This window comes from Haliotis cracherodii, unplaced genomic scaffold (assembly GCF_022045235.1).
Source record: "Haliotis cracherodii isolate W230 unplaced genomic scaffold, xgHalCrac1.p SCAF_47, whole genome shotgun sequence".
Classification (NCBI taxonomy): Eukaryota; Metazoa; Mollusca; class Gastropoda; order Lepetellida; family Haliotidae; genus Haliotis; species Haliotis cracherodii.
In genome coordinates, this window is record NW_027266305.1 from 52,114 (window position 1) to 79,385 (window position 27,272).

Consider the following 27,272-nt stretch of genomic DNA (forward strand, 5'->3'; position numbering starts at 1 on the left):
TGAGCCTGATATTTATCTTTTCTCTGTCGCCCGCCTACTCTCTGTCATCCGCCTACTCTCTATCATCCGTCTACTCTCTGTCATCCGTCTACTCTCTGTCATCCGTCTACTCTCTGTCATCCGTCTACTCTCTGTCATCCGCCTACTCTCTGTCATCCGTCTACTCTCTGTCATCCGTCTACTCTCTGTCATCTGCCTACTCTCTGTCATCCGTCTACTCTCTGTCATCCGTCTACTCTCTGTCATCAATCTACTCTCTGTCATCTATCTACACCCTGTCATCCGTCTACTCTCTGTCATTCGTCTACTCTCTGTCATCCGCCTACTCTCTGTCATCCGTCTACTCCCTGCAATCCGTCTACTCTCTGTCATCCGACTACTCTCTGTCATCCGCCTACTCTCTGTCATCCGTCTACTCTCTGTCATCCGTCTACTCTCTGTCATCCGTCTACTCCTTGTCATCCGCCTACTCTCTGTCATCCGTCTACTCCTTGTCACCCGTCTACTCTCTGTCATCCACCTACTCTCTGTCATCCGTCTACTCCTTGTCATCCGCCTACTCTCTGTCATCTTTCTACTCTCTGTCATCCGTCTGCTCTCTGTCATCCGTCTACTCTTTGTCATCCGTCTACTCCTTGTCATCCGTCTACTCTCTGTCATCCGTCTACTCTCTGTCATCCGTCTACTCTCTGTCATCCATCCGTCTACTCTCTGTCATCCGTCTACTCTCTGTCATCCGTCTACTCTCTGGCATCCGTCTGCTCCTTGTCATCCGTCTACTCCTTGTCACCCCCTACTCTCTGTCATCCGCCTACTCTCTGTCATCCGTCTACTCTCTATTATCCGTCTACTCTCTATTATCCGTCTACTCCTTGTCATCCGCCTACTCTCTGTCATCCGTCTACTCTCTGTCATCCATCCGTCTACTCCTTGTCATCCGCCTACTCTCTGTCATCCGTCTACTCCTTGTCATCCGCCTACCCTCTGTCATCCGCCTACTCTCTCTCATCCGTCTACTCCTTGTCACCCGTCTACTCTCTGTCACCTGTCTACTCTCTGTCATCCGTCTACTCTCTGTCATCCGTCTACTCTCTGTCATCCATCCGTCTACTCTCTGTCATCCGTCTACTCTCTGTCATCCGTCTACTCTCTGTCATCCGTCTACTCCTTGTCATCCGCCTACCCTCTGTCATCCGTCTACTCCTTGTCATCCGCCTACCCTCTGTCATCCGCCTACTCTCTGTCATCCGCCTACTCCTTGTCATCCGTCTACTCTCTGTCATCCGCCTACTCTCTGTCATCCGCCTACTCTCTGTCATCCGTCTACTCTCTGTCATCCGTCTACTCCTTGTCATCCGCCTACTCTCTGTCATCCGTCCACTCTCTGTCATCCGTCTACTCTCTGTCATCCGTCTACTCCTTGTCATCCGCCTACTCTCTGTCATCCGTCTACTCTCTGTCATCTGTCTACTCCTTGTCATCCGCCTACTCTCTGTCATCCGTCCACTCTCTGTCATCCGTCTACTCTCTGTCATCCGTCTGCTCCTTGTCATCCGTCTACTCCTTGTCACCCCCTACTCTCTGTCATCCGCCTACTCTCTGTCATCCGTCTACTCTCTATTATCCGTCTACTCTCTTTTATCCGTCTACTCCTTGTCATCCGCCTACTCTCTGTCATCCGTCTACTCTCTGTCATCCATCCGTCTACTCCTTGTCATCCGCCTACTCTCTGTCATCCGTCTACTCCTTGTCATCCGCCTACCCTCTGTCATCCGTCTACTCTCTGTCATCCGTCTACTCTCTGTCATCCGTGTACTCTCTGTCATCCGTCTACTCCTTGTCATCCGCCTACTCTCTCTCATCCGTCTACTCCTTGTCACCCGTCTACTCTCTGTCACCTGTCTACTCTCTGTCATCCGTCTACTCTCCGACATCCGTCTACTCTCTATTATCCGTCTACTCTCTGTCACCTGTTTACTCCCTGTCATTCATCTACTGTATGTGATCTGTCTATCACCTGTCATTCTGTTACGAGCAAATATAATGACAACTAAGTAACCATATACCTTTAACACATCCCAGCGTGATATATCCTTTTTCCTTCAGCAAGTGAACTTGTGAGTTTTGTGAAAACAACTGTGCTTATAAGACGACGAATCTACTACGTACACAGGACAATGATTGGAAGCGCATGTACGAAGGCCGGCCATAAGAAACTTCTCGATCGCGATCAAGATAATCTCTACCTGGACTGTCTCCAGTTGAATGTTTGATCACTCGACGTGGAATCCAAGAGGTCAGAGGTCACTTTGATAATGTGATAATAGTCTCCCGATGTGTCACCAGATGTTATATGACCGCAGTAAGTTGGTTTTTGTACAATTGCGATTCTTAACTAAATATGTCTGAGAAATATATTGTGGAAAATATTTAAAACTGAGAACTACTTGTCAGTTGTTGGGTCGTTTTTTCAATTTAACTTTGAGATTGCAGCTAAAATAATTGAGAAGATTTGGAAGTTATAAAGACATTCTAAAGGAAACATTTTATTTTTTTTATATCAGAAAGGTTCAATATATTTTCAAGAAGAATAGGCGAAGGCGACTGTGCCTTTCTGTACTATTAGACGCGGGTAGAATATAAGGTATCGTTCTTGTGTTCGCACGATAATATGGATTGTCAGTTTGGCGCGGGATACTTGTATGGGTATTGCAAGACCTATGTCCCTCACCGACACTGCACATATATATGATTGAAGTGGACGTAAAATCCCCAGAGAACTCCTGCAATTCGCCGTGCTTGCAATATCGCGCTGGTTATTCTACATATTCTGAAATCGAAATATTGTTTGGATTATGCAATTTTTTCATATATTAGTAGTAAAAGCATTTTTTGAACAGTCGAACAATGTTGAATATGTACACAGACAATTAAATTGATAGTTCAATACACCAAGAGAGTAGGCACATGATGATAATTTATTCAGAATAGATATGTCATGGCCGCCGTCATATAGCTGGAATATTGCCGAGTGCGGCGTTAAACAACAAACAACAACAAAAAAAGATATTTCATGAAATAATACATCAGCAGTTTCTTTAAAGTGTTACGGCAATTTGGTTACTTTAAGGTTTTGCTGACAAGCATAACAAGACCATCTTCCCGAGGCAAGAGAGTTAACTGACTTTACAAGTCCAGTTTCCACCCTTGCCGAACTAGGCTGGAATTCCTGGGCTCGATCGTAGCGCCACCAGCGGCTATTACGAGTTATGTCCATTCTATGGACCAATCAGATTCCATCTCACAGATTCACATGCATTTGCTTATAACAAAATGGTGGCGCCGTCAAGACGATGTGATCGACCATCAAGATCTATATTGTGATAAAAAGGTTCTTACTTCCCGAAGTCTAGTGATCACCTTGATTAAAACATGATCAGATTTGGAAAATATCTGTTGACAACGAGTTGGTGGTGCAGATGTGGTAGCTAGTAGTTCTGTATATATTAATCATTTTTTATTAATTAGCTTTTAATTTACTATGTATGTTGTCAATAATGGTATTTTGTATATTTCAGATATTGCAGTAATCAAGAATTATTTATTGTATTTCTCATTTCAGGCTGCATACTTAAATAGTTGTAAGTCAAGTATTATCATTAAAGCCCTATTCTAATGTCATGTTTTACTTAGTGGGTCAGTCAACTTCTTGATGGTCAATCAGAGTGTAAGCCCAGGCGTCCTCTGGATTGGCTAGTTTTAAATCTCTGTGTCCCCCTTTCAAACCCCTTTGTTTTCACCCTGCACTTGGCATTACTACTTCACTGTGCACTGGACTGGAAGAAGGGATATACTTATATAAAGGTTAGTAGTTAAAGTTATAATTGTATTTTATGCCAGTAATAATTATGCAAATCACTTAAGTTTAATAAATGTCTCTATAGATCCTTAATTATATTTAAACATGTCACATTTACTAGTATTAGTGTGTGCATGGTGAGTGTATGTATACTAGATATATTCATTTCACTATATATGTGTCTGTGTTAATCTAGGACATTTGTGTATTCAGTAACTTGTATTGTGTATTAATAATTTGATAATAGTTTACATGTTATGTTCATGTGTGTAGATAAACATACCTTCATGATGTATTTTATATCATGAACAGGTTTTCACGAGGGATTTGACCACCCGAATACACCCCAGTGGGATTCACCGGATATATATATATTGCTTGCATTGTAACATAATATTATATTTATTGTACCATATTTATATTAAATATGTAAATCCATTTAACTTACATATCTAAGCTTATAATTGTGAAATGTTATAAATGATATATCATGTATAGCTTATAAGTGTGGTAGATTATTAATTAATCTGCTTCGGGTTTGATGTACTAGATATATTTGTATGTTTATTATTGTATTCATTGTTCCAGGGTGTCGGTTTATCACGACAGAAAATAAATTAATCAGACCTCACACCCTAGCCTGTGTCATTTTGTTATTTGGGATAATACATATTCACATATAATGGCTACAACAATGGAGCCCCCAGGATCTGTTGACGACTGATGCTGGGTGACAATTCCAGTGATCCAGTGACCATCCCAGTGATCCAGTAATGGACTGCATACCCATGTGAATACGTGGTAATTATGAACTATTTGGGTGCAGAATGTTATCAACTTGTACCAAGATTCACGCAATCATGGACTCGTTTTCAAAGCTAGCTATGAAGCAATTGCTTTAGCTCTGTCTCATCAAATGTGCATTTGTTCTATTGTCAGCAAACAGTCATAATTGTGTTATACTCTCCAGAAGATGCATCTTATATTTCTTTGAAAATTTAAATGGTGTTACCTGTCATACTTTGTTACTGATTGTACACTGCAGTATTATTCCTGTGTTGCAACACATTTTTTTCTTTTGTATATTCAACCATGGTGCCATTACTGACTCAGTTAGGTGTGTCAGTTTGTTGAGTCTTACCCTGAAGGTCACTGTAAACTGTATTTCTTTATTTATTAGTGTTGACTACATGTACCCGGATACACATGCATTAGTGATGCATGGTATTTCATTGTGATGTGTATGAGTGGTGTGCTTTGTGTTTACATAATGCTTAGATAAGATTTAAATACTTGCTTAATTAATAAAGTGTGTAGGCATTCATCTTAGGCATTATGCATTAACCAAACCAAAACAGGTTATCCATAAACCCAGAATGACTCTGTGACTGACTCACTACATATATTTATCAACACCCTGCACTCACGGCACCTTGCACACATCTATGCACCAAGATGGTATAACAGGTGGTTCTGGTCGTGTCCCACTTATATTGTCATTATTGTCATCAAGCAAGGTTAGTTTGCTTTCATCTCACTCACTCATTTTATGTGACTGAACCCACCTATCCCATACTTTGGAAGCTACACATGTTCATATTCTTTTCCAGGTGATCAACTCAGATGACTTTGCTGCTTCGCTTGGTTATATCAAGTCTGCTTTACTGCCCTTCATTTCGTTTTCAGCTCATAATGCCTTCTTTTTAGCTATAATCATATTCTTGTCTATTTGCTTCTTTCATCGTCACATACATACTTAGTCACAAAGGTGACAACAGCGCTGGCGCCATATTGCACTTTAGCTTTTTCGTCTTAGTGACACTTGTTAATATAAACTCTTCTTACAACATTTGTCCGCGATTATATCCACTCTGTCCAATATGGAACTCAGTAAGGAGGAGTTGGGTAACATGGTGAAACTGTTTAGAAAGATGGGGATGACACCTTAAGATGATACTCCAGAGAACTTAAAGGATTGGATACATGGAATGACTCAGCAGGAAGGTATTGCTAAGCAAATCCTGCAATCGACCGTACTCTGCATGACAGTTTACGAACCGGATTTCGTTTTCGGGGCTCGATTTTGATTGGACTATGCATCGACTCGTTAGTCCAGCCAAAATGTAACTCCATAATACCAGCCTAGTTCGGCAAGGGTGGAAACTGACCTTTTATAGTCAGTTACCTCTCTTGCCTCGGGAAGATGAACAAGACTATCTCCTTTGTAGACTTCCACAAAGTGATCTTAAGCCGAAGCCCTGTAAAACTGTTTTAGATCAGGAATGTCCTGCCCTTTTGTCTGACCCTCTATCATTACTTATACATGTTCGAATCTCTGAAATCATGAAAAGCCGAACTTTCGTATAACTGATCCTAATTGCATAACGTTTCTCTCAATATTGTTACCCCCGTTTGTCATTATTTATTGCACTTCTTTCACATCTCTGAAGACACATGAAGATCCGGGGTCTTCAGCAGCCTATGCTTTCCGTAAGAGGCGACTATGCTTGTCGTAAGAGGCGACTATGCTTGTCGTAAGAGGCGACTAACGGGATCGGGTGGTCAGGCTCGCTGACTTGGCTGATGCATGTCATCATATCCCAATTGCGTAGATCGATGTTCATAATGTCAATCAATGGATTGTCTGGTCCAGACTCGATTATTTACAGACCGCCGTCATGTAGTGCGGTGTTGAACAACAATCAAACAAACAACATCTATCAAATCCATGATTCGGAAATTTCGAAGAAACCCATCACAGAACATAAATGTTGCCTCGAATGTACAGCCTTTTCGGATGTAGATATATCATGGCGCTCAAGGGGCGGTCGGGTAGCCTAGTGGTTAAAGCGTTCGCTCGTCACGCCGAAGACCCGGGTTCGATTCCCGACATGGGTACAATGTGTGAAGCCCATTCCTGGTGTCCCCCGCCGTGATATTGCTGGAATATTGCTAAAAGCGGCGTAAAACCATACTCACTCACTCACTCATGGCGCTCATAGAGAACAGTGTGTATCATATATACAGCACGGCCTCTATTATTTACTTTTGGGACTTCCCGTTTATGTTCGTAACCGCCCGGACGTTAAAAGATGGTACTTGGTGTTACCCTGTCTGGTGCTCGGCATTAAGGGGCTAAAACAAGGACAGGTCGGCTCGGAGTCACTGTGTCTGAGTTGGGTATTCATGTTAAACTGCGGCATGATATCTCAGTGGGCTAGCACTTTAACACGTATACAAATACCGAAACTGGTCCAGTATTCATCAGGAGCGTGATTATGAATGCGTATACATTTGCATCTTGGCTCAGATTGTCTTACCTTTGATACTGTTTACCAACAGGAAGGTGGGTGTTCCTTACAGCAACTGGGTTCCGCCATATGTTTTAGGTTGGGAGCAGCTGGATAGTATTCCCATACTAATCTATTTCGGAGACTTATCTCAATCTTAAGACTAGATAAGTCACTATCTTTCCAGCTGGATGTAAGTATGCGTTACATTCAACAGTCCCGCATATGGATTCACCACAAATTATGTTTCTGTATAAAGCTGAGTTTGATATGACCTGTATAGGCAATAACTAATGCTATTTTCAGACGATTCTGTTTCTAATTATGTCATGGGTGAATATAGTTATGTACAGATACAAATCCGGTGTTAATATGACCTGTGTAAGCAATAACTAATGCTATTTTCAGACGATTCTGTTTCTAATTATGTCATGGTTGAATATAGTTATGTACAGATACAAATCCGGTGTTAATATGACCTGTGTAAGCAATAACTAATGCTATTTTCAGACGATTCTGTTTCTAATTATGTCATGGGTGAATACAGTTATGTACAGATACGAATCCGGTGTTAATATGACCTGTGTAAGTAATAACTAATCTTACTTAATGTGGTCAATGTGGTGGCACGGGACCCGTGTACAGGGCACAGGTCATGAATCAGGCAACGATGGCGCGGTGAGGAGGTGCATGGGTGACCGTGTATGACAACTAGACTGCAGCCCCACAGTGAAGCACGTATAGCACATGTGGCGTTTCCTTGGGGAAATGACTTTGTTCGAAATATGTTTCTGTTCACCCATCACTGATTGGGTAACCGGTGGAATCAGATGGTAATGAGACTGTACACCTTCTAGTGCCTCACGGGCAGTTTGGGTTTTATTATCCCCAGGGAGCTGATAATGAAAATAGAGTGCACCCTGATCCGTTGATAATCCATAAATTAGCGCTTTGAGCATGCCCCTGTGTGGAAATACAGCATAATATGAATGACATTATTATCGCTGCAGTCAGTACTATTCCGGTCATATAACGGCGATTCTGGATCGACTGCAATCCCTGCAATTTTACCCTGCAATCCCTGCAATTTTACCCTGCAATCCCCAGGATATATTTATTGACATCCGACAAATGACGGAGGAGTCTAAGTGTTTCAGTTGACATGGAAGGAATTGCTTTTTGAAAGCATGTTAGATGTCAGACGCGATTCAGTTAACATTTTACGTGATATATCGGCAAGATTTCGATAGTTTTAAGATTTAAAGATAATAAAATAGTTATAAACAAACCATATTTAATTAACTACGATGCTACTTATGCCGTTATAAGCGGGTAAAGCAGCCAGCAACCATAGCTAGAGGACCATACTGGCCCCTGGACCTACACGGCTGGGAGACCACGTGTACACGAAAGGCCATACCAGGACGGTAGAGTGATACGAAGTGTGTCCAGTCCGAGGATGACCTCGCAACTGGACTATGAATACAAGCCTCTTTACCTGGAACTGGAATGGCTTGTCATCAGTTGGTCATATTTAGAGGTGTAAATTAGGGATAATCCTTCCTCGGAGTCACATGGGGCTCCGAGGAAGGAAAGGCCCCTAGTGCCTCCTGCTTGTGTGCATAGAATGCCCGAAGAGGATCGTGTGATCAGGAGCGAGTGGGTATGGTTTTATGCCGCTTTTAGTAATATTCCAACAATATCACGGCGGGGGATACCAGAAATGGGCTTCACACATTGTACCCATGTCGGGAATCAAACATGTTTCTGCGGCGTGACGAGCGAACGCTTTAACCACAAGGCCACCCGACCGCCCCCATGGGGTCAGGATGAGTGACCTGTTCGAGTGTGTGTTGTCGTACTGAGTGACCTGTTTGAGTGTGTGTTATCGTACTGAGTGACACGTTGGAGTGTGTGTTGTCGTACTGAGTGACCTGTTTGAGTGTGTGTTATCGTACTGAGTGACATGTTGGAGTGTGTGTTGTCGTACTGAGTGACCTGTTTGAGTGTGTGTTATCGTACTGAGTGACACGTTGGAGTGTGTGTTGTCGTACTGAGTGACACGTTGGAGTGTGTGTTGTCGTACTGAGTGACATGTTTGAGTGTGTGTTGTCGTACTGAGTGACCTGTTGGAGTGTGTGTTGTCGTACTGAGTGACCTGTTTGAGTGTGTGTTATCGTACTGAGTGACATGTTGGAGTGTGTGTTGTCGTACTGAGTGACCTGTTGGGGGGGGGGGGGGGGTGTTGTCGTACTGGGTGGATCGATGCTCGTTCTCTCAAGTCGCTATATCGCCGAAATATTGCCTATACGATGTTACATATTAACTCAAGCTTTCAGTCACTGATTCGCCACCCCCACATTCGTACAATGTGTAAAAGCCCATTTCTAGTGTCCTCCACCGCGATATTGCTGGAATATTGCGGCGTAATATAAAAATATAAAAAAGCAGCATAAAACCATTCTCATTTACATTACAAGCATGGGGTACTGCACCTTCTGCTTTAAGCATAGATGTCTTATGAACATGGAAATGGTCTTGTTACCCTCGTTTTTCTACATTGGAATCACATACATGACGAGACATGTTCCGCAGTTGTTACAAATACAATATACAGTTTGGAAACACACTTATACAGAGAAGCCGCCCTCTAACAGTTACATCATTGTTGAGAACTATCTTAATCACTCATTCCATATATCTTAAAGTTGTTGAAACTATTTTATAGCCTGTATTTGTATGACGATTTGTTTTCAGAAACAGCCATAAGCCATGATGATAAGATGCGGCTTACAGCAATTATCCACCAGACTCAGATATGGACACAACCGACTCTTCTCAGCGAAGACAGCCAGTGTGAGTGTGAACTGTCGGCGAGCCACTGTGGACGACTTCGAGGCTGTGGTGAACATTAATGAGAACGTGCTGCGTGGGCGAGACTACGTCCCTTCTACATACCACAGCATGCTGACAGACCCAAACATATCTGCGTTTGTTGGTGAAGTGGAAAACAAAATAGTAAGACTGGAGTGTTAAGATTTTAATGAAAACAGTTCATGTACTAGTATATTGCCATGCCTGTCCTTTGCCCCTGACATTACATAGGGTTCCACTGACTTACAGTAACGCCAGTCTGCAGGGTATATCCAGAGGCAGGAGCGGATCCAGGATGAGGAAGGGGGAGGACCGCACAGCTTTCTGGAGAAGGGGGATGCACTTAAGATACATGCATTCTTGCACCAAATTCGGAAAAATGCGTTTATTAGCCAAAAATGAGTCCATAAATTGTTACTTTTGTTGTTATGATTCAGTTATTTGTTTTCTTTATGCTTCAACATGTCTGTTAAGTATGCATTAACCAAACAATCCTCCTTGTTACTGGATCCCAAAGCTCCATAAAAACCGTCCAGCAAATGTACCACCAAATCAAAGACTAACCATAATCCTTGATACAATCTAGGAAAGACTTTCTTTATATTCACAGAAAGTATTTGAGACAAGTGGATTATAACCATTTGGATTCTTAAAAACTCAATCTCAGAAAAGAACCATTCTGTCAAAAAATGTGATTTTTCAACTTTGAACACCACTGTCCCAAATGACAATCTTCATTCCTTGATCCATGTGTTTTTGTTACAAAACGTGGTGAACACAGATACAGTTTCGTATCTATATTCAGAGGTTCAGGACAATTTGTTAAAAATGAAAGCAAATGCCGTCGGAAAAAAACAATATCTGAAATCAAGTCTTTGAAAGGCATTTAGAAGTGATACACATAGGGAGGGGAGTTTATAGATGTCAACTTCTTTATTTTGAGGAACACAACGTTTCGGAGTATATGCTTACTCCTTCATCAGGTGATTGAATGATGTGTATATATATACAGAGAGAGAGATATTTGGAGATTTTACGAGCGCTTCAGCCTCTGGCTATTTCGCACTCGGTATATATATACACGTAACAACAAAAGTAACAAGATAACAAAAGCTGGAAACTTAACAAGGGAAGACAACAGATAATTAACGCTGATAGGTAATTAGCAAAAGACAATAGAAGCCAACACTCTACAGTAATTAGCGCTAATAGTTATGGACAACTGGAAGCCAGGATTAAATTATCACTGATTGGTAATTGACAATGGGCAAACGGGGGGCCGGGGGTAATTAGCACTGATAGGTAAACGGGGGGCCGGGGGTAATTAGCACTGATAGGTAAACGGGAGGCCGGGGGTAATTAGCACTGATAGGTAAACGGGAGGCCGGGGGTAATTAGCACTGATAGGTAAACGGGAGGCCAGGGGTAATTAGCACTGATAGGTAAACGGGGGGCCGGGGGTAATTAGCACTGATAGGTAAACGGGAGGCCGGGGGTAATTAGCACTGATAGGTAAACGGGAGGCCGGGGGTAATTAGCACTGATGGGTAAACGGGAGGCCGGGGGTAATTAGCACTGATGGGTAAACGGGAGGCCGGGGGTAATTAGCACTGATGGGTAAACGGGAGGCCGGGGGTAATTAGCACTGATGGGCAAACGGGAGGCCGGGGGTAATTAGCACTGATGGGCAAACGGGAGGCCGGGGGTAATTAGCACTGATGGGTAAACGGGAGGCCGGGGGTAATTAGCACTGATAGGTAAACGGGAGGCCGGGGGTAATTAGCACTGATAGGTAAACGGGAGGCCGGGGGTAATTAGCACTGATAGGTAAACGGGAGGCCGGGGGTAATTAGCACTGATAGGTAAACGGGAGGCCGGGGGTAATTAGCACTGATAGGTAAACGGGAGGCCGGGGGTAATTAGCACTGATAGGTAAACGGGAGGCCGGGGGTAATTAGCACTGATAGGTAAACGGGAGGCCGGGGGTAATTAGCACTGATAGGTAAACGGGAGGCCGGGGGTATTTGGCACTGGGTAAATGGAAGCCAGATAGATAATTGGCACCGACAAAGATCAAAGCAATAAGTTCCAAGCACTAGGCACGGTTCATTGCTGGATGACGTCTCCTGATGTCAATGGCTTCTTGTAGTTTTCTTTGTTGCCAGTTGTTGTTGTTGTTGTTAGACAGGACTTTGGTGGCTTTCCACATGATGTTATGGTCTTAGTTCTTGAGGATGTGTTCGGAAATAGTGGATTTCACAGAGGTCTGACGTTCTTTGAGTCTAGTGTCGAGGGGCCTGAGGGTTTTTCCAGCTGCACAGTTTCATAGCATCTTGTATATACACCCTCGGGGGGTATACAGCTTGTGTAATTTTGCTTCTCTGAATACCTCTCCTAGACATGATACATGTACACATTACAATCTATTGAAAGTGACATGAGAAATAGCATATATAATTGACATAAAAGATAATTATTGTTCTGTAAGTGTTTTATTACTGGACGATCTCTTACAACTACAGCTATGTTATTATTTACATCCAGCACAACATCGCAGTATTATACAGCAAAGCCAACATCTCAGACAAAATCCCTAAATCGGCAAGAAGATAGAATAAAACTGTGCACTGATTTCAAAATTTCAAGATTTGTTGCAGTCGTTAAATGTGAATTATCATTTAGAATTGAATTTAAATCGTAGCCTTTAACGAAATAATACATATTTTACCTTAATGTACTGTTTAAGAGACACGTAAGAAAGAAATGAAGTGCATCTTCCGTGTGATAGCCACAACAACATCTCGGGCTGTCTGATATAAATCTGGCAAATTTGGCGGCGTTTAGATCACTGCAGCCAAGCCTGAGACGGGAGTGTATAACCTGACAGAATCTTGGTCCATAATATACATCAAAGTATATACCATTTCTTGCAGATCTGGCAGCATTGACTGTATCTGGAATAAATGATTTCGCATAATTATTTGTTTTACACTTTATGTTTTGCAGCTTGGCAGTTTCTCAAATGTTAATCACTCTATTTGGAACTAAGGATGAGAGATAATCTGGTACTAGAGTGTTAATAATTTTAAAAAAGATATTTAACTTTTGAAAATGCCTTCGTTCTTCTAATGATGAGATTTGTTTCTTTATAAAGTTTACCGTGACGAGTGCCACGAACAGCCCCACAAATAGTTCTGTGTGCATCTAGATTTAGTTTTTCAAGTAGTAACGCCTGTTCTTTTGTGCAGTTGTCCCAAATGTGGCAACAATAGTCAAACAGCGGTAATATGAAAGATTTATACATAGTTTCCAGTATTTTACTATTTAAACGATAATTGAAACTCCTGAGACAGTTAATCATTGGACTGACTTTCTTAACTAGGCTAAGAATGTGATCGTTGCACATACAATCCTCTTGGCGAGTAAGTCCGAGGTGTTTATGAGAATGAACTTCCTGAACTGTAGTGTTACTCATTTTCCAAACTGGTTTTACATTAAGAGGAATCTTCCGGGAACATTGAATAGATACTGTTTTATTAGGGTTGAAATCCAGCTGCCAGTCTTCTGTCTAAGAAAACCGCATTTTTCGAATATCTTAGCCACACAACACGTGAGCGCTAAAGGGGACATCCGGGGGAATGTGTCATCTACTTCCCGGTACCAGCAGTGGGGTTGAAATGGTGCTGTTGAGAGGACTGATTCTTCGAAGGATGTCATGACGATTTCAGTGATGAGTGGAGATAGAGGGGAGCCCATAGGCAGTCTGGGATTTGTTTGTAGATCTTGTTGTTGAAAGTCAAATATGGTGCGTTCAAAGCAGCTGGAGGCTAGGTTGATGATGCTGTCTGTGGTGAGTTTGGTGTCTAGGTCGTCGATTCTATTATGTAGCTTATTGCGGAGGATGCCAACGCTTCTTGTAGAGGGATGTTGGTGAAGAGGTCCTCCAGAACCAGGACCAGTGATCAAAATTATGTCCGATTCAATTCCCAATTTTGACATGTACCCTTTGTTCAAGTATTTTTTCAGGTGAACAATTGACTTGCCTTTGCATTTTTGTGACGGGTGCAACCGGTGGGGCAGGATACTCTCACCTTTCCACCTGGAGTCCTCACTAGCTCATAGTGATTCGTTAACACATGCTAATGATAGAGTCAGAATCGTACTGTCGACTCTGCTTTATGCAGAGATTTCTATTGGATATGGAAAGGGTTTTGTCGCTTTATTCAAATAAAAAGGAGTGGTTGAAGTGCGCACGCACACCACTACACACCCGATTGTAGCTGTGGATTGTGGGTCCCCTTCATGTTCACGTTTTGTCCAATCAGGTTGCCTTTGCATGTGCAAGACTCCTGGATGGAGGAAGAACCTTACTGCTTTCAGCCGGGCGTGTGAACGTGGCTCATCAAGGTCAAGGCATTATTCGACAGCTCCTTCGCCACATCAAGGCAAGCTACTCCAGCAGGACGGGCATCCTTCATGACATTTACGCAACTGATGGAGGGCACCCAATTCTGTCTCAAGTCAGCAAACAGTGTATTTCTGAGGTATTGACAAGGGTAAGGTGTTTCTCAACATAAAACACAGAATGATTAGTATAACTATTTTTTTAAACGTCTGATGGAACCAACAGGACAACATGTATGCATCAGCCGTCCCAGCAGAGAACAGAGATACCACGCTGCTTAAATACTATTGCTAGGTTTAATCAATATATGTCATCTTGTGTTGAATTACATCCTCAGGACGTGCGAATACCCTACCTACTCAGCTAAATGTAGATTATAACTGTTCGATTTGGTTGATTATTCGAAGTAAAAAGGAAACATAGTCTACCATCTACATTACACCATGATTTTGTTGATGACCATCGATGCGTTCGGTTTTTTAATCAATAAATCACATGTACCTACAATGTCAGCTGTGTAATTCATCTGAAATGAATACTCACTAGGACTATCTTCTAAATGAACGAATGAATTAATAAATCCAAAACACTGCGGCAAGGAATGTAACAAAGTCCCGTGTAGGACACACACATTCATTATAATCAGTCTTTACCAATGATCCCTTTACTGGCTGCCTCTTACAAAGAGTGTTTCCTTTCACTTACCCTGCCCCTGTAAATGGAACTGCTCCAACTTATCTCAACGACGTTGTCCATGTATACCAAGCAGCTTTGAACTTCAGCTGGTCATTCACACATGGAAACTTAAATCCTTTGGTGCCCGAACGTTTTAAGTAATTCCTGAAATGATATAGAATGCTCTTCCAATTTCCCTCAGTGCTGCCCCATCTTGATATTTTCAAGACTCGAACATTTTGGTTTGACAATTCAGTCATTTAACTCTAATGCACGTGTGTTGTCAGCGCTTTGAGCATACTTTGGTGCGTAGAAGCCAGCGCATTATAAGATATATTTTTTTCATTATAATCAGTCTTTACCAATTCCCCAAGGGAATGAACACAAAAGAAGAAGAGGTAATTACATGTAACTGATCTACGTTCGAATCCTTTGAATTGAATATTCAAAAAGATTATCTTTTAAATGAATGAATGAATTAATCATCAATGTTCGTCACTGTTTCATTTCCTTCCAGCGTGTCCACTGTTTCACCTTTCCTGTGAACGACCTGCCGCTTGAAGCCCTTCCCCTGCTGGACACTCAGATCTCTACGCCAACTCACCAACATTTAGTAAAGTTGATGTCTCCCGACAAACCCAATAGACACCTGTTTCCTGGTGGAAGACTTGTTGTGGACTGGATCCCTCTCAGAACTGATCCCCATAACGTTCCTTTCATGAACAGTAACGTATGTTATTACACTGGCAAATATCCCGAACAAGAGTGCCTGTCCTTTGGGACCGGCTACCAGTGTAAACTCGGCCTAGCGTATAACCTTGACATCTACGGAAGTCACCCCCAAAGTCTCCGAGCTCATGTACAGAGGCACCTGCTGCAGATAGCCCACAGCGTACAGCGTAACCAAGAACATTGTAGTGATGTTAACAAAGCACACAGCGCAAACCATGATCAAATACACCTCCTCATATTTACTTGTATGTCTGTTGACACTGCAATTCAGGAGACCCTCCACAAACTGGGATTTAGCGAAACAGAATGGCCAGTCAAGACACAGGTTGTGATGGAAAAGTGCTTCACTAAAGAATAGCTGTGCTGCTTCTTGGTCACAACTAAGACTGTACTATACTCAACACCGCACTCTACATTGTCTAGCTTTATTACAACAGACTGTAAAATAATCAAGTCTAGACCAGATAAAACAATGGTTGATACATCGATCGACATCCATTCGCTTCCAACTAGTGCCATTTCTGGACAAACTGAACGGAGACTTGCGTCCCTCTCGTAGAATCTCGTAGAATCTCATATTGGCTATAACCACGGGAACTACTTCAAACAAGAACGATAACTCTTATTGCATACGCTTCCTATGGTAAAACGTAGGCGCTGTCGTATTCCTGTTTTTAAAATTTTGACAAATGTATATTTGGCAAGCAATTCAACTCAATTATTCTCAGCTGTTCATCTTGTATTTGCAAGTTTCTGTTTTGTTTTATTTTATATGAGATGAAGATAACTCACGAGACAAAAGTGGTTTTCGGTTTGAAATAATTTAAAAATGAATTTCACCGGTATATTTAGTTCAGAGTCGCAATTTTGAGTTTGTCATTTCCTTGCCAGAAATGAAAATTTAAAACGTATTTACTTTATGACTGAATTTGTCCTTTCATGGACAGCATTAACAAATAGTATACACAGTTCATATGTGTACAGTTAAACAACAAACAAAAAACAATCATATGTGTACATTACAGTCTTATCCACCATGTCTAGAGATGTATTTCTAAATATGCACATGGAAGTTATTTATTACCCATGAAATAATAAAGGACACATAGAAATTATTTTTTAAATTTGTTTATTTTTCTAGAGCATTTACAGGGTTTTGCATGACAATATATTCACAGAAATACAGTATGGCAGCTTGACCAAAGCTTGTTAAAGTAATCTCTATCACAATTAATGACGGAAGTATACTTCGTTAACTTGTAAAATTCAATGAGCTCCTTTAAGAATTGAACGACAGTTTGGATGGGTTCATTGAAGTGTGAACGATTTAAAAGCGTTGGTTAAACTGTTTTAACCTCCGAGCTGGCAATTCTTCCTGAATGTAACTGGACATGTCAGACGATCTCTACGGTGATAGCTGCATCCGAAACATCCTGAACCGGGTATTGTGATTTGACAATCGACGGGTATTTACGGATGCCAACGCAAAGCCCCATCGTTCCCGTGCTGTGTCAGAATTTCTGGTGAAAACGCTACCGACCCGTTGCACTGGTCCCCCCATGAGGCCAGATTTTAATTTATACCCGATCATACAATTGTCCAGACCTATGGTAATGGTGGTTCACGTTTTGACTCAATTACAGTACTGATGAAACTGTCACGTAATAAAACTATTGAACATTGTCATCATTGTCTGTGTTTTCGTTGGTTAAGAGCCTCTTCTATTAGATGGAATAGCCAAATTAATTGAAACAATATATCGAGATGCTGACCGACGTACCAATATCCCGAGGCACATACTGCATGGGATCTAACTATATAAGATAACAAAGTAATCTAGAAATCAAAGAGGCTGGTAATCAATTAACTTTTTTAACATTTGTCATTGATCTGAATGTTAACAAAATGACTAGAATTCGTTCATTTTGACGGATTTGGAAGAAACAATCCAAACGATCGAAAACGTTCCAGTTGAACACACACGTTTAGAAACAGTTTCAGTTTTCTAGGATGTTCTTCACGGATGTTCAATAGATCTCGTCGCTGTGAGGCTGGGGTTGTGTCGAGGTGATGTTCCACATATCTCGTCGCTGTGAGGCTGGGGTTGTGTCGAGGTGATGTTCTATAGATCTCGTCGCTGTGAGGCTGGGGTTGTGTCGAGGTGATGTTCAATAGATCTCGTCGCTGTGAGGCTGGGGTTGTGTCGAGGTGATGTTCAATAGATCTCGTCGCTGTGAGGCTGGGGTTGTGTCGAGGTGATGTTCAATAGATCTCGTCGCTGTGAGGCTGGGGTTGTGTCGAGGTGATGTTCAATAGATCTCGTCGCTGTGAGGCTGGGGTTGTGTCGAGGTGATGTTCAATAGATCTCCTCGCTGTGAGGCTGGGGTTGTGTCGAGGTGATGTTCTATAGATCTCGTCGCTGTGAGGCTGGGGTTGTGTCGAGGTGATGTTCTATTGATCTCGTCGCTGTGAGGCTGGGGTTGTGTCGAGGTGATGTTCAATAGATCTCGTCGCTGTGAGGCTGGGGTTGTGTCGAGGTGATGTTCAATAGATCTCGTCGCTGTGAGGCTGGGGTTGTGTCGAGGTGATGTTCAGTAGATCTCGTCGCTGTGAGGCTGGGGTTGTGTCGAGGTGATGTTCAATAGATCTCGTCGCTGTGAGGCTGGGGTTGTGTCGAGGTGATGTTCTATAGATCGCGTCGCTGTGAGGCTGGGGTTGTGTCGAGGTGATGTTCTATAGATCTCGTCGCTGTGAGGCTGGGGTTGTGTCGAGGTGATGTTCTATAGATCTCGTCGCTGTGAGGCTGGGGTTGTGTCGAGGTGATGTTCTATAGATCTCGTCGCTGTGAGGCTGGGGTTGTGTCGAGGTGATGTTCTATAGATCTCGTCGCTGTGAGGCTGGGGTTGTGTCGAGGTGATGTTCAATAGATCTCGTCGCTGTGAGGCTGGGGTTGTGTCGAGGTGATGTTCAATAGATCTCGTCGCTGAGAGGCTGGGGTTGTGTCGAGGTGATGTACAATAGATCTCGTCGCTGAGAGGCTGGGGTTGTGTCGAGGTGATGTTCAATAGATTTCGCCGCTTTTAGCAATATTCCAGCAATATCACGACAGGGGACACCAGAAATGGGCTTCACACATTGTAGCCATGTCGGGAATCGAACCCGGGTCTTCGGCGTGACGAGCGAACGCTTTAACCACTAGGCTACCCGACCGCCCTTTGTAATGTTTGAATTCAGCTCAGGAATATTAACGTGGAGACGGTATGCAATCTCATCCAACTGTGGACCTTAATAGCATGGCAACATAAATAAAACATAAAAAATCAGTCTTTATATCAAGATGAGAATTAGCTTAATAATTATATTAAACATGGTGTCATAACGTGGTTGCCAAAAACAACAAGACAACAAAAGATGATCATAACAGCAATGGTCTTTGTTGCCATGAAAGGGATATGTTCAGACGAAAACAACGCGTTATGACAATCATCAAACCCCAACGCGATATAACTGAAACACTGTTCATTTTAACATTTAAGTCGGTCCTGTCGGGGTAACATTACACGATATGTGGAGGACCATAGTATTGGTTGTTGACCTGATATTGCTACAGTGTCGTACGGTGTCATGTAAAACTATTGACTAGTATACATGTATTGTCCTTGTTCTGTCTTTACTCTAATACTTAGCGCAACCAGGCGCAGTGGTAAATAAAGTCTAGCAACGAGCCAGCGTAGCATCAGGCTTCGGTGATGCTCGGTGATGTGCTTGTATTTTTACCATGACCTGGTTACACTGAGGAGCTACAGCGTATTGCTCCACGTAAGTACGAGGTGTGTTGTAACTAGTTGCGAACGAGAAGTCTTAGATTATACGTAGGACATTATATTATTCTGGGACATCACTTCCACTATGTATCAGACATGCTCAGCTTAATTTGTCTGCACGAAATTACATAAGTGGGCGAAGTATGGGAAGACGTGTATCTAAGATCGGGATGAAACGAAACCAACTAATATTTAAAACGGCCAACTTTAGACTTTATATTGTTTAAATAAGACTTACGAGAAAAGCCCCGCTAGACGGCCAATAGGGTTGGTAAGATCGGTCACTGCGTAACATAGGGTCAGACTTTGGACTTTCATGAGAAGTTTAAGATCGGAATGCGGAGAAAACAGCCTCCGACCAAAACAGTCAACCGGAGACTAGTAAATACGGCCGCATGTGTTGCAGACAATAGTTGGTTGGTTGGTTGGTTTTTTAACGCCGCACTCAGCAATATTCCAGCTAAATGACAGCGGTCTGTAAATAATCGAGCCTGGACCAGACAATCTGTGATTAATATCATGAGCATCGATCCACGCACTTGGGATCGATAACATGCATCAACCAAGTCAGCCAGCCTGACCACCCGATCCCGTTAGTCGCCTTTTACGACAAGCATAGTTGCCTTTTACGGCAAGTATAGGTTGCTGAAGACCTATTCTACCCTGGATCTTCACGGGTCTGCAGACAATAGACAGCTTATAGATGTTGCAGGTGTGTGACACGGTTTAGTCGCAGGACGTCGACCCTGATAACCGTGGTTTTGTTTACAGTTCTTTCATCTAAACAAACTTGTTCAGGATCAGCTCGCCTGATGACAGCATTATCACTACGTCTGGGAATGTTGTTTTCAAGAGTACAGTAAACTACGGTTATAACGAACTCAAAGGGACCATTTATTTGTGTTCGTTATGACCGTAGTTCGTTATAAGCATATATATACAGCATATATACAGCAAATAGCCGGGACTAAAAATAAGTTCGTTATATCCGTCAGTTCGTTATAAACGTAGTTTACTGTACATTACTTTATAAGGTATTTGGTTAAAACGATGACACATGAATCGATTGTAACAACAAAACATTACATCAAATTGTTTATTTCATAATTTACATAATAACAAGATATTACAATGACATTGATATATCCCTAACAGATAAATAATTCTGACATTGCATATAGTTGAAAAATGTATATTGGGAATGTTTGATAATAATGGGTGAGCACAATTACGTCTTAAACTCAGTTCAGCACAGTAATAGTAAAAGTATATCGTGACAGTTCACGGAGATGCTCCATTGACTAAATCTCTTGCAACAACAACTTTTAATCCTATTAATTAAGCGTCCTGCAGCCCCTAATTGTCATTGTAATAAAGAAGTTGTTCATCCATAAATCTTATCCGTACTTAGTACTCCAACTTCTAAATGCCTCTCAAAGAAGCTGATGCACCCTTGATATAATAACTGTAATTAACAATAGTAACTGGATTACAAGAATTCAAAATTTCAAAATGTGTATTAAAGTCCCTGTTAACATGAAGAAGTATATACTTAAGATATTTATGACGAAACTCTGGTTACACAAGGCACATATATAAACAGTTATGTTATATATCTTATATATAGTAGACATATTTTGATTGTCTTGATGAAAATACCTTGATCGAAGATCAGATTGTAACTGATCTGAAACACAACCTTGTCTGACTCCATATGAGTTAAAATATTCTGATATAAAAATAACTGACAGCTTGACAAAAAGCCTTTATCTTACAATACATGATAACATGCATCCATGAATATTATGTGTGGCAACAACGTTCCATAAGAGATCTCTACTGATTGAATCGAAGGCCTTTCAAAAATCGAAAAATAAACAATAATATTGTCACTCACCTTTTCCTTGCAGACAAACGGGCAGTCATGATACGAAACGCCTTGCAACGATTCGCAGCGAATCTGAAGTACTCACACAACCGGCACTTCTGTACCAGATCTTCCGAGGTCAAAGTAACCTTCCGGAAAGCCACAATCAATGATTACGAAGGTGTGATGAAAATTAACGAGAATGTGCACCGGGGACGAGACTATCTCCCAGAAGGATTCCACAGCACAGTCACAGACCCAAACCTATCAGCACACCTTGGTGAAGTCGACAACCGAATCGTACGTATACAGGGTGGCGTGGACCGTTTACTTGTAGGCACTAGACTCCAGCAACACATCAGACGAAGCATGTTTGTGGAATAATCTACTGGTCTGTTAGAATATTTTTTCACCTGAAACCTGTGATTATGATTTTGAAACTTGCCATCTTTCTATGTGAGCGTATTCGGACGGGCGTGGGTGTGGACGTGGAAGTGGGCGTGGGCGTGGGCGGGTGTGGGTGTGGGCGTCTCCAAGACATCGTTTCATACGGAAGGAGCACTTCTAAGTGATCTAAGGCGCCACAGTGCCTTACCTTAATCTCGTGAGAATCCTTTAATTGCGGAATCAAATTAGCCCTGATTATAGTGCTTCGTTTGGCATCACCGAACCCAGATGGGTAAACATCTTTGGCCTAAAAACAATGGTCTTTCTGTGTATACATTAATGTCCAAAAGAAACGATACCAAGTGTTTGAAAGGTTATGGAAGAAAGACAAATCTGTACAGAAAATTCATAGTGGTATATATCATTAGAGGAATCTTTTAACATAATGTGTACAAAAATTCATTTCAATCAAGACGCGTGAGATCAACAATGAAAGTCACAGTCATAACACATGACGAGGCAAGTGTGTAAAATGTCATAATACTCATCATAATGTCACGTATGTCCACCTTGAGCATTAATGCACGCCAGAACACGTCGACGGGCCGATGACGTCAAATGTCTGAATACATTGCCATTTGTGAAGGAGTCATTGTTCCAGCTGGTGGCGGTTGACCGGAGCCACTGGCCAAGTGCTGATGTGGCGATTGAGGTGGTCCCATACATGTTCAGTGGGGTTCATATCCGGCGAGCATGACGGCCATGGCAAAACCTGAATATTCGCGTAGTTAAGGAAGTTCTGCGTCAACCCTGCGAATGCGGCGTCGCATTGTCGTGCTGGAAAATGATTCCACGGGACTCTTGCTGGATGAATGGCTCCAAAACTGGTCTCAAAACTTTATTTCGATATCACTATGCAATCATGTTTCCATGAATAACAACGAGCCTCGTTTTCAAGACACTGCAGATTCCCAACAGACCATTACGCCTCCGCCTCCAAATACCTGGACTATATGAATGCAATTCGGTGCTGAATGTTCACCAACTCGTCTGTAAACACGTAGCCGACCATTGTTCCTGAAGACAGAATCTGCACTCATCGGAGAACGTAAAACGTGCCCTGTCACGCAGTCTCTGCGCAGTCACGCATATGTCTGTCGAGGCGATGTGGAGGTGTCAACACCGCTCCTCGGTGGGGTCGATGTGCTCTGATACTATGGGCTCCTGTACACGGTTTGTCGACTGATGCTGTGTCGCAGTGCCGTCGCTGCCGTTAACGTCGCCGTGACGAAGCGGTTTCGGAGGTGAATTGTCCGGATGTAGCGGTCTTGAATGGGCGTGGTCACCCGTGGTCTTCCGCTTCTCGGCCTGTCTGACGTAACCGTTGCATCAACCTGGCAACGGTAAATGGGCGCATCCAAACGTTCTGGCAATGACGGCGTGCGTCGCGCGTCGCTCCCTGTTGCGCCATTCCAAGCTGATCTTGAAAATATGATTTAAAGCAGCGTAAAACCAACTCCGTTATTATCTATTGCAGATGACGTTCGGATGTGCTAGACTCCTGGATGGCGGTAGAACATTGTTGTTCACGGGCGGACGTACACACGCATCCTACAGAGGTCAGGGCCACATGGCCCAGCTCTTACATCACATCAAGTCAGGTTATTCCAGCAATAAGAATATCCTGTATGAAATGTTTGAGACAGAATATGGGCACCCGATGCTGTCGCATCCATACGCGCAGGGTTCTTCTATGGTTTTGGAAAGGGTAATGTACATTTCAACATATTTGTATGGGGTTTTTTTTTGCTGATGTATTTGACATAAGAAGTATGGGATTTTGTTTTGGGTTAAGAAACATAAGAGTGGTGTACGTTTTTACGCTACTGTTTACTAATTTTGGAACAGGACTAGTGTCTATCTGACCAGCGAACACACTAACCACTTGGCTACCCTTGCGCCAAACTTCAGTTTCACCCCTTACCGGAATCGAAACACACAAATTATTTACGTTGCGCCTGGCAACAAAGACTTACTTTTTTAATGCAGATTGTGTGAACGGCGGGTGCTACCGATAGGGCAGGGCACGCTTACCCTTTTAGCGAGCACGCTTACCCTTTTAGCGAGCACGCTTACCCTTTTAGCGAGCACGCTTACCCTTTTAGCGAGCACGCTTACCCAATTAGCGAGCACGCTTACCCTTCTAGCGAGCACGCTTACCCTTTTAGCGAGCACCTGGTATTATCACTCGTTTTCAGTGGTCCCTTCATGTAATTTTCACAGCTATTTTGCCTTTTACGACAAATAGAATCTGTTTAGGTACTTAATGTACGCTGTTCCTTCTCTTGCAGTGACAACGTGTATCTACAAATAGTTCAAGTAGTTGTTTGTCAGTGTATCCATACTCAAACATATACACCTAATACACTTGTTCAAACAGACCATAATGCCTTCACCAAGACTCCCAAACAATGCACAAGTTGAATCAATGCATAAAAAGTTTCCAGTGTTTCTTTACATTCCAGTCAGTGCACCTATCTCCGAGACTAATTCAATGTCAAGAATAACCCTCCTTCTATTATAATACCCACCATTGTGTCCTCTTCACAGACACATTCATTATATTATAAAAACATTAATCCATTCAGACAATATACATCTTGTCATTCAATTTAATCCAGAAAGTTTATCTCAGCATATTTTTGTTTGATTTGACTGATATTCAGTGTGTTTTTTACGAATACTTGACCAATGTTTTGCTCCTTCCAGCCTATCCATTGTTTTCCCTTTCGTGTGAACGACCTTCATCTTAATCAGCTGCCTCTTAATGACATCCAGTTCTCGATTCCTACACAAACTGACTTGGAAAGACTTCTGTCTGATAAACAAACACATGGCTACCTATTTCCAGGAGATCGAATTGTTGTGAACAGGATTCCATTCAGAGCTCATCCTCAAAACGTTCCTCAAATGACCACCGCAGATGTTTGTTTTCACACTGGTGATTCTCAACATGAGTGTCTTTCCTTTGGCAAAAGCCACTCGTGTAAACTCGGCCTAGCCTATAATATTGACATCTACGGAGACCACCCTGTAGGCCTGACAGCCCATGTGTACAAGCACCTGCAGGAGATAGCCCACATTGTACAGATGCGCCGAGTTCATGACAAAGGTGAAGATGGGAGTCATAGAGAAACGCAGGATGAAGTTGACGAGAGAGTCCACCTCCTCATCTTCGCGTCAGTGTCTGTGGACATGAGTGAGGTCTACGAGGCCCTCCGTACATTAGGCATCAACCGTGTGGAGTGGCCAGTCAAGGCACAGGTCGTCATTGAAAGAGACTTCAGGGTTGAATAGTGGCTTAGAGGTGAGTTGCTGCTGATATATTTGTCACCCACATTATGTTTACCAACTAGAAAGTAGATCACGAGAACTTACAAAACGAGAATCAGTCTCTTCACTGCCGTTTCTGGAAAAGGATGAGGACATTATATTGTAATATTCTAGGGGCAACTCCCAGCATATTCAGCCTACAATTATATTTTCAAATACCGAAGGCAAAGTGTTTTTTCAGCATATTCTGGAAAAATGTTTTTTACGCTCTGTTTGGGGTAAAACGTACCTCATACAATCTCAAACCTGATTTAACTACCCAGCATCTGGTTAACATAAAAAGGAGGCTAAATGCATTTCGGGACTAATGATGAAATGGCAAATATATTACAAGAAATTCAATCATAAATCATTAATTGTATCCTGTTCTTCTCCTCACTAAGGACATCATGTTCGGGTTGTGAAAACACTTGCCAAGTACAGATCAGTTTTAGACCAGAAAGTCCGAGGCAATTACCTACAGTTATAAGAATGTTACATCCTATTCGAGTTCAGTGACATTACATCCCACGTGCAGTACATCTTGCCCCATGCCGCTCACAACATTTATGAAAAGGTTGAACGCCACTCCTAGCATCTAGCCACCTTGATAGGAAAGTTATATGCTCTTCTGGTTCAATGACATTACTTCCGGTTCAGGAAATCACATCCCAAGTGCAGTACGTCTTGTCCAATGCCATTATAAGCAGGCACAATGCCATTCCAGTTTAAAGACCTTGATCCTCGGTTTCAGTCAATCTCATGCTTGAGTTAGTGAGTTGGTTCAATACTCAAAGAGGCAAACCATACCTACGAATGACCCATCTAGTGACCTTGGTCGTCAAAAGGCCACATAATATAACCACTTCACAGCCCCGCGCAAAGAGGATATTACTGAATTCCCTCTGATCTCTGTAAACGTTCTTTTGACGTCATGAACATGGACACATGAGAGTGCATGACCTTGACTTTCAATATCAGCGGCCAGTACTTTACAGCACAGCAACGGAACTATAGCTGCAGAGTCACTGTTAATCATTTACATTTCCAATCGATTTAGTCCCAACTACTTCTGCTTGAAGAGACACGGTTTGGGTATTCATTAGGAAAACGAATAATTCAGACAATGATAAGGTATGTCAACTGTCTTGGCAATATACTTAAACTGGCATTTTGTGGAGTGTTAGGCTTTGTCATCATGTCGCATAATGCAAGGAAATCTTCGTTGTACAAGTGTAACGGTACGAGTGCAAGATGAACCTTTATGATATTGCAATGTTTGCTCTTCGCTATCACGTAACCAGTGACATAGGTAAATGACCCTTCTGGTAACATGACAATGTCATCACACTTACTGCAGTTGGTTGACTGAAGAATAAAGTCGATGTATGGAAGTAAATTAGTGATTTAAGTAATAAACATATAAATGTATGTCGTCAGTGAACTGGTGTATTCACAATCATTAAATCTGTTTTTGCCTCCAATCTGGAAACAGTTGGTATGTTATATGGCTTTTGACATTTGGTATCTGTGAGTTTTGACTTCAGGTTTTTGAAGCTGTATATTTTTTTATTTTACCGTGTTAAATGTCCATCAATACGTTTATGTTGTATCATGATCCAACTCACTCACTCGCTCACTCACTCACTCACTCACTCACTCACTCACTCACTCCACTATGCACTGGAGTCGGTATGGCGACATTTTCGGCACTTGTTCATTATTTGTATATTGATCACCAGAACTTTTAAAGGTTTGACCAGCTTACAACATTCGATCTACACATAACATCAAACCTTCAAATGTTCTGGTGAGCCTCTGAAACAATCTTTTAACATGTAATACGGCAAAGGAGTCATGACAAAGCTACGGTGGCCCATAAGGGACATGGAGTCCGTTTTTCCATATTTTGATATTTCACTTACTTTTGTCGTTACCCTTTGCAAATTAACACGATTTGTCTTACTAATATGTGATAAATCATGTG

The 27,272-nt window shown here is 42.1% G+C and overlaps 5 protein-coding genes and 1 long non-coding RNA gene across 7 annotated transcripts; 2 read left to right on the forward strand and 4 right to left on the reverse strand.

Moving 5' to 3' along the window:
* Positions 1-264: 264 nt before the first annotated feature.
* Positions 265-696, reverse strand: LOC139441862 (processed variable antigen-like). Its single transcript, XM_071222606.1, has one exon. The coding sequence runs from the start codon at positions 694-696 to the stop codon at positions 265-267; it is 432 nt and encodes a 143-aa protein (XP_071078707.1).
* A 389-nt stretch (positions 697-1,085) lies between these two features.
* On the reverse strand, positions 1,086-1,553 carry LOC139441863 (arginine/serine-rich coiled-coil protein 2-like). The gene has a single exon (XM_071222607.1). It carries the CDS (start codon positions 1,551-1,553, stop codon positions 1,086-1,088), a length of 468 nt encoding a protein of 155 aa, XP_071078708.1.
* A 129-nt stretch (positions 1,554-1,682) lies between these two features.
* On the reverse strand, positions 1,683-1,988 carry LOC139441864 (processed variable antigen-like). The gene has a single exon (XM_071222608.1). It carries the CDS (start codon positions 1,986-1,988, stop codon positions 1,683-1,685), a length of 306 nt encoding a protein of 101 aa, XP_071078709.1.
* Positions 1,989-11,919: 9,931 nt separating this feature from the next.
* Positions 11,920-19,958, reverse strand: LOC139441869 (uncharacterized). The gene is made up of 3 exons (XR_011651688.1): positions 19,898-19,958; positions 12,752-12,977; positions 11,920-12,417 (listed from the first exon to the last, which is right to left on the reverse strand). It is a non-coding gene; the product is annotated as an uncharacterized lncRNA (long non-coding RNA).
* On the forward strand, positions 13,826-16,193 carry LOC139441888 (uncharacterized). Its single transcript, XM_071222638.1, has 3 exons — positions 13,826-13,873; positions 14,349-14,579; positions 15,621-16,193. Exons 1-3 carry the CDS (start codon positions 13,826-13,828, stop codon positions 16,191-16,193), a joined length of 852 nt encoding a protein of 283 aa, XP_071078739.1.
* On the forward strand, positions 19,572-27,210 carry LOC139441868 (histidine N-acetyltransferase-like). Of its 2 annotated transcripts, none has more exons than XM_071222613.1 (4): positions 19,572-19,654; positions 21,570-21,826; positions 23,451-23,681; positions 24,683-27,210. In XM_071222613.1, exons 2-4 carry the CDS (start codon positions 21,584-21,586, stop codon positions 25,268-25,270), a joined length of 1,062 nt encoding a protein of 353 aa, XP_071078714.1. In that variant the 5' UTR covers positions 19,572-19,654; positions 21,570-21,583; the 3' UTR covers positions 25,271-27,210. The 2 variants fall into 2 exon arrangements, with proteins under 2 accessions (XP_071078714.1, XP_071078715.1); XM_071222614.1 differs by having other exon boundaries at positions 19,581-19,665.
* The last annotated feature ends 62 nt before the right edge of the window (positions 27,211-27,272 follow it).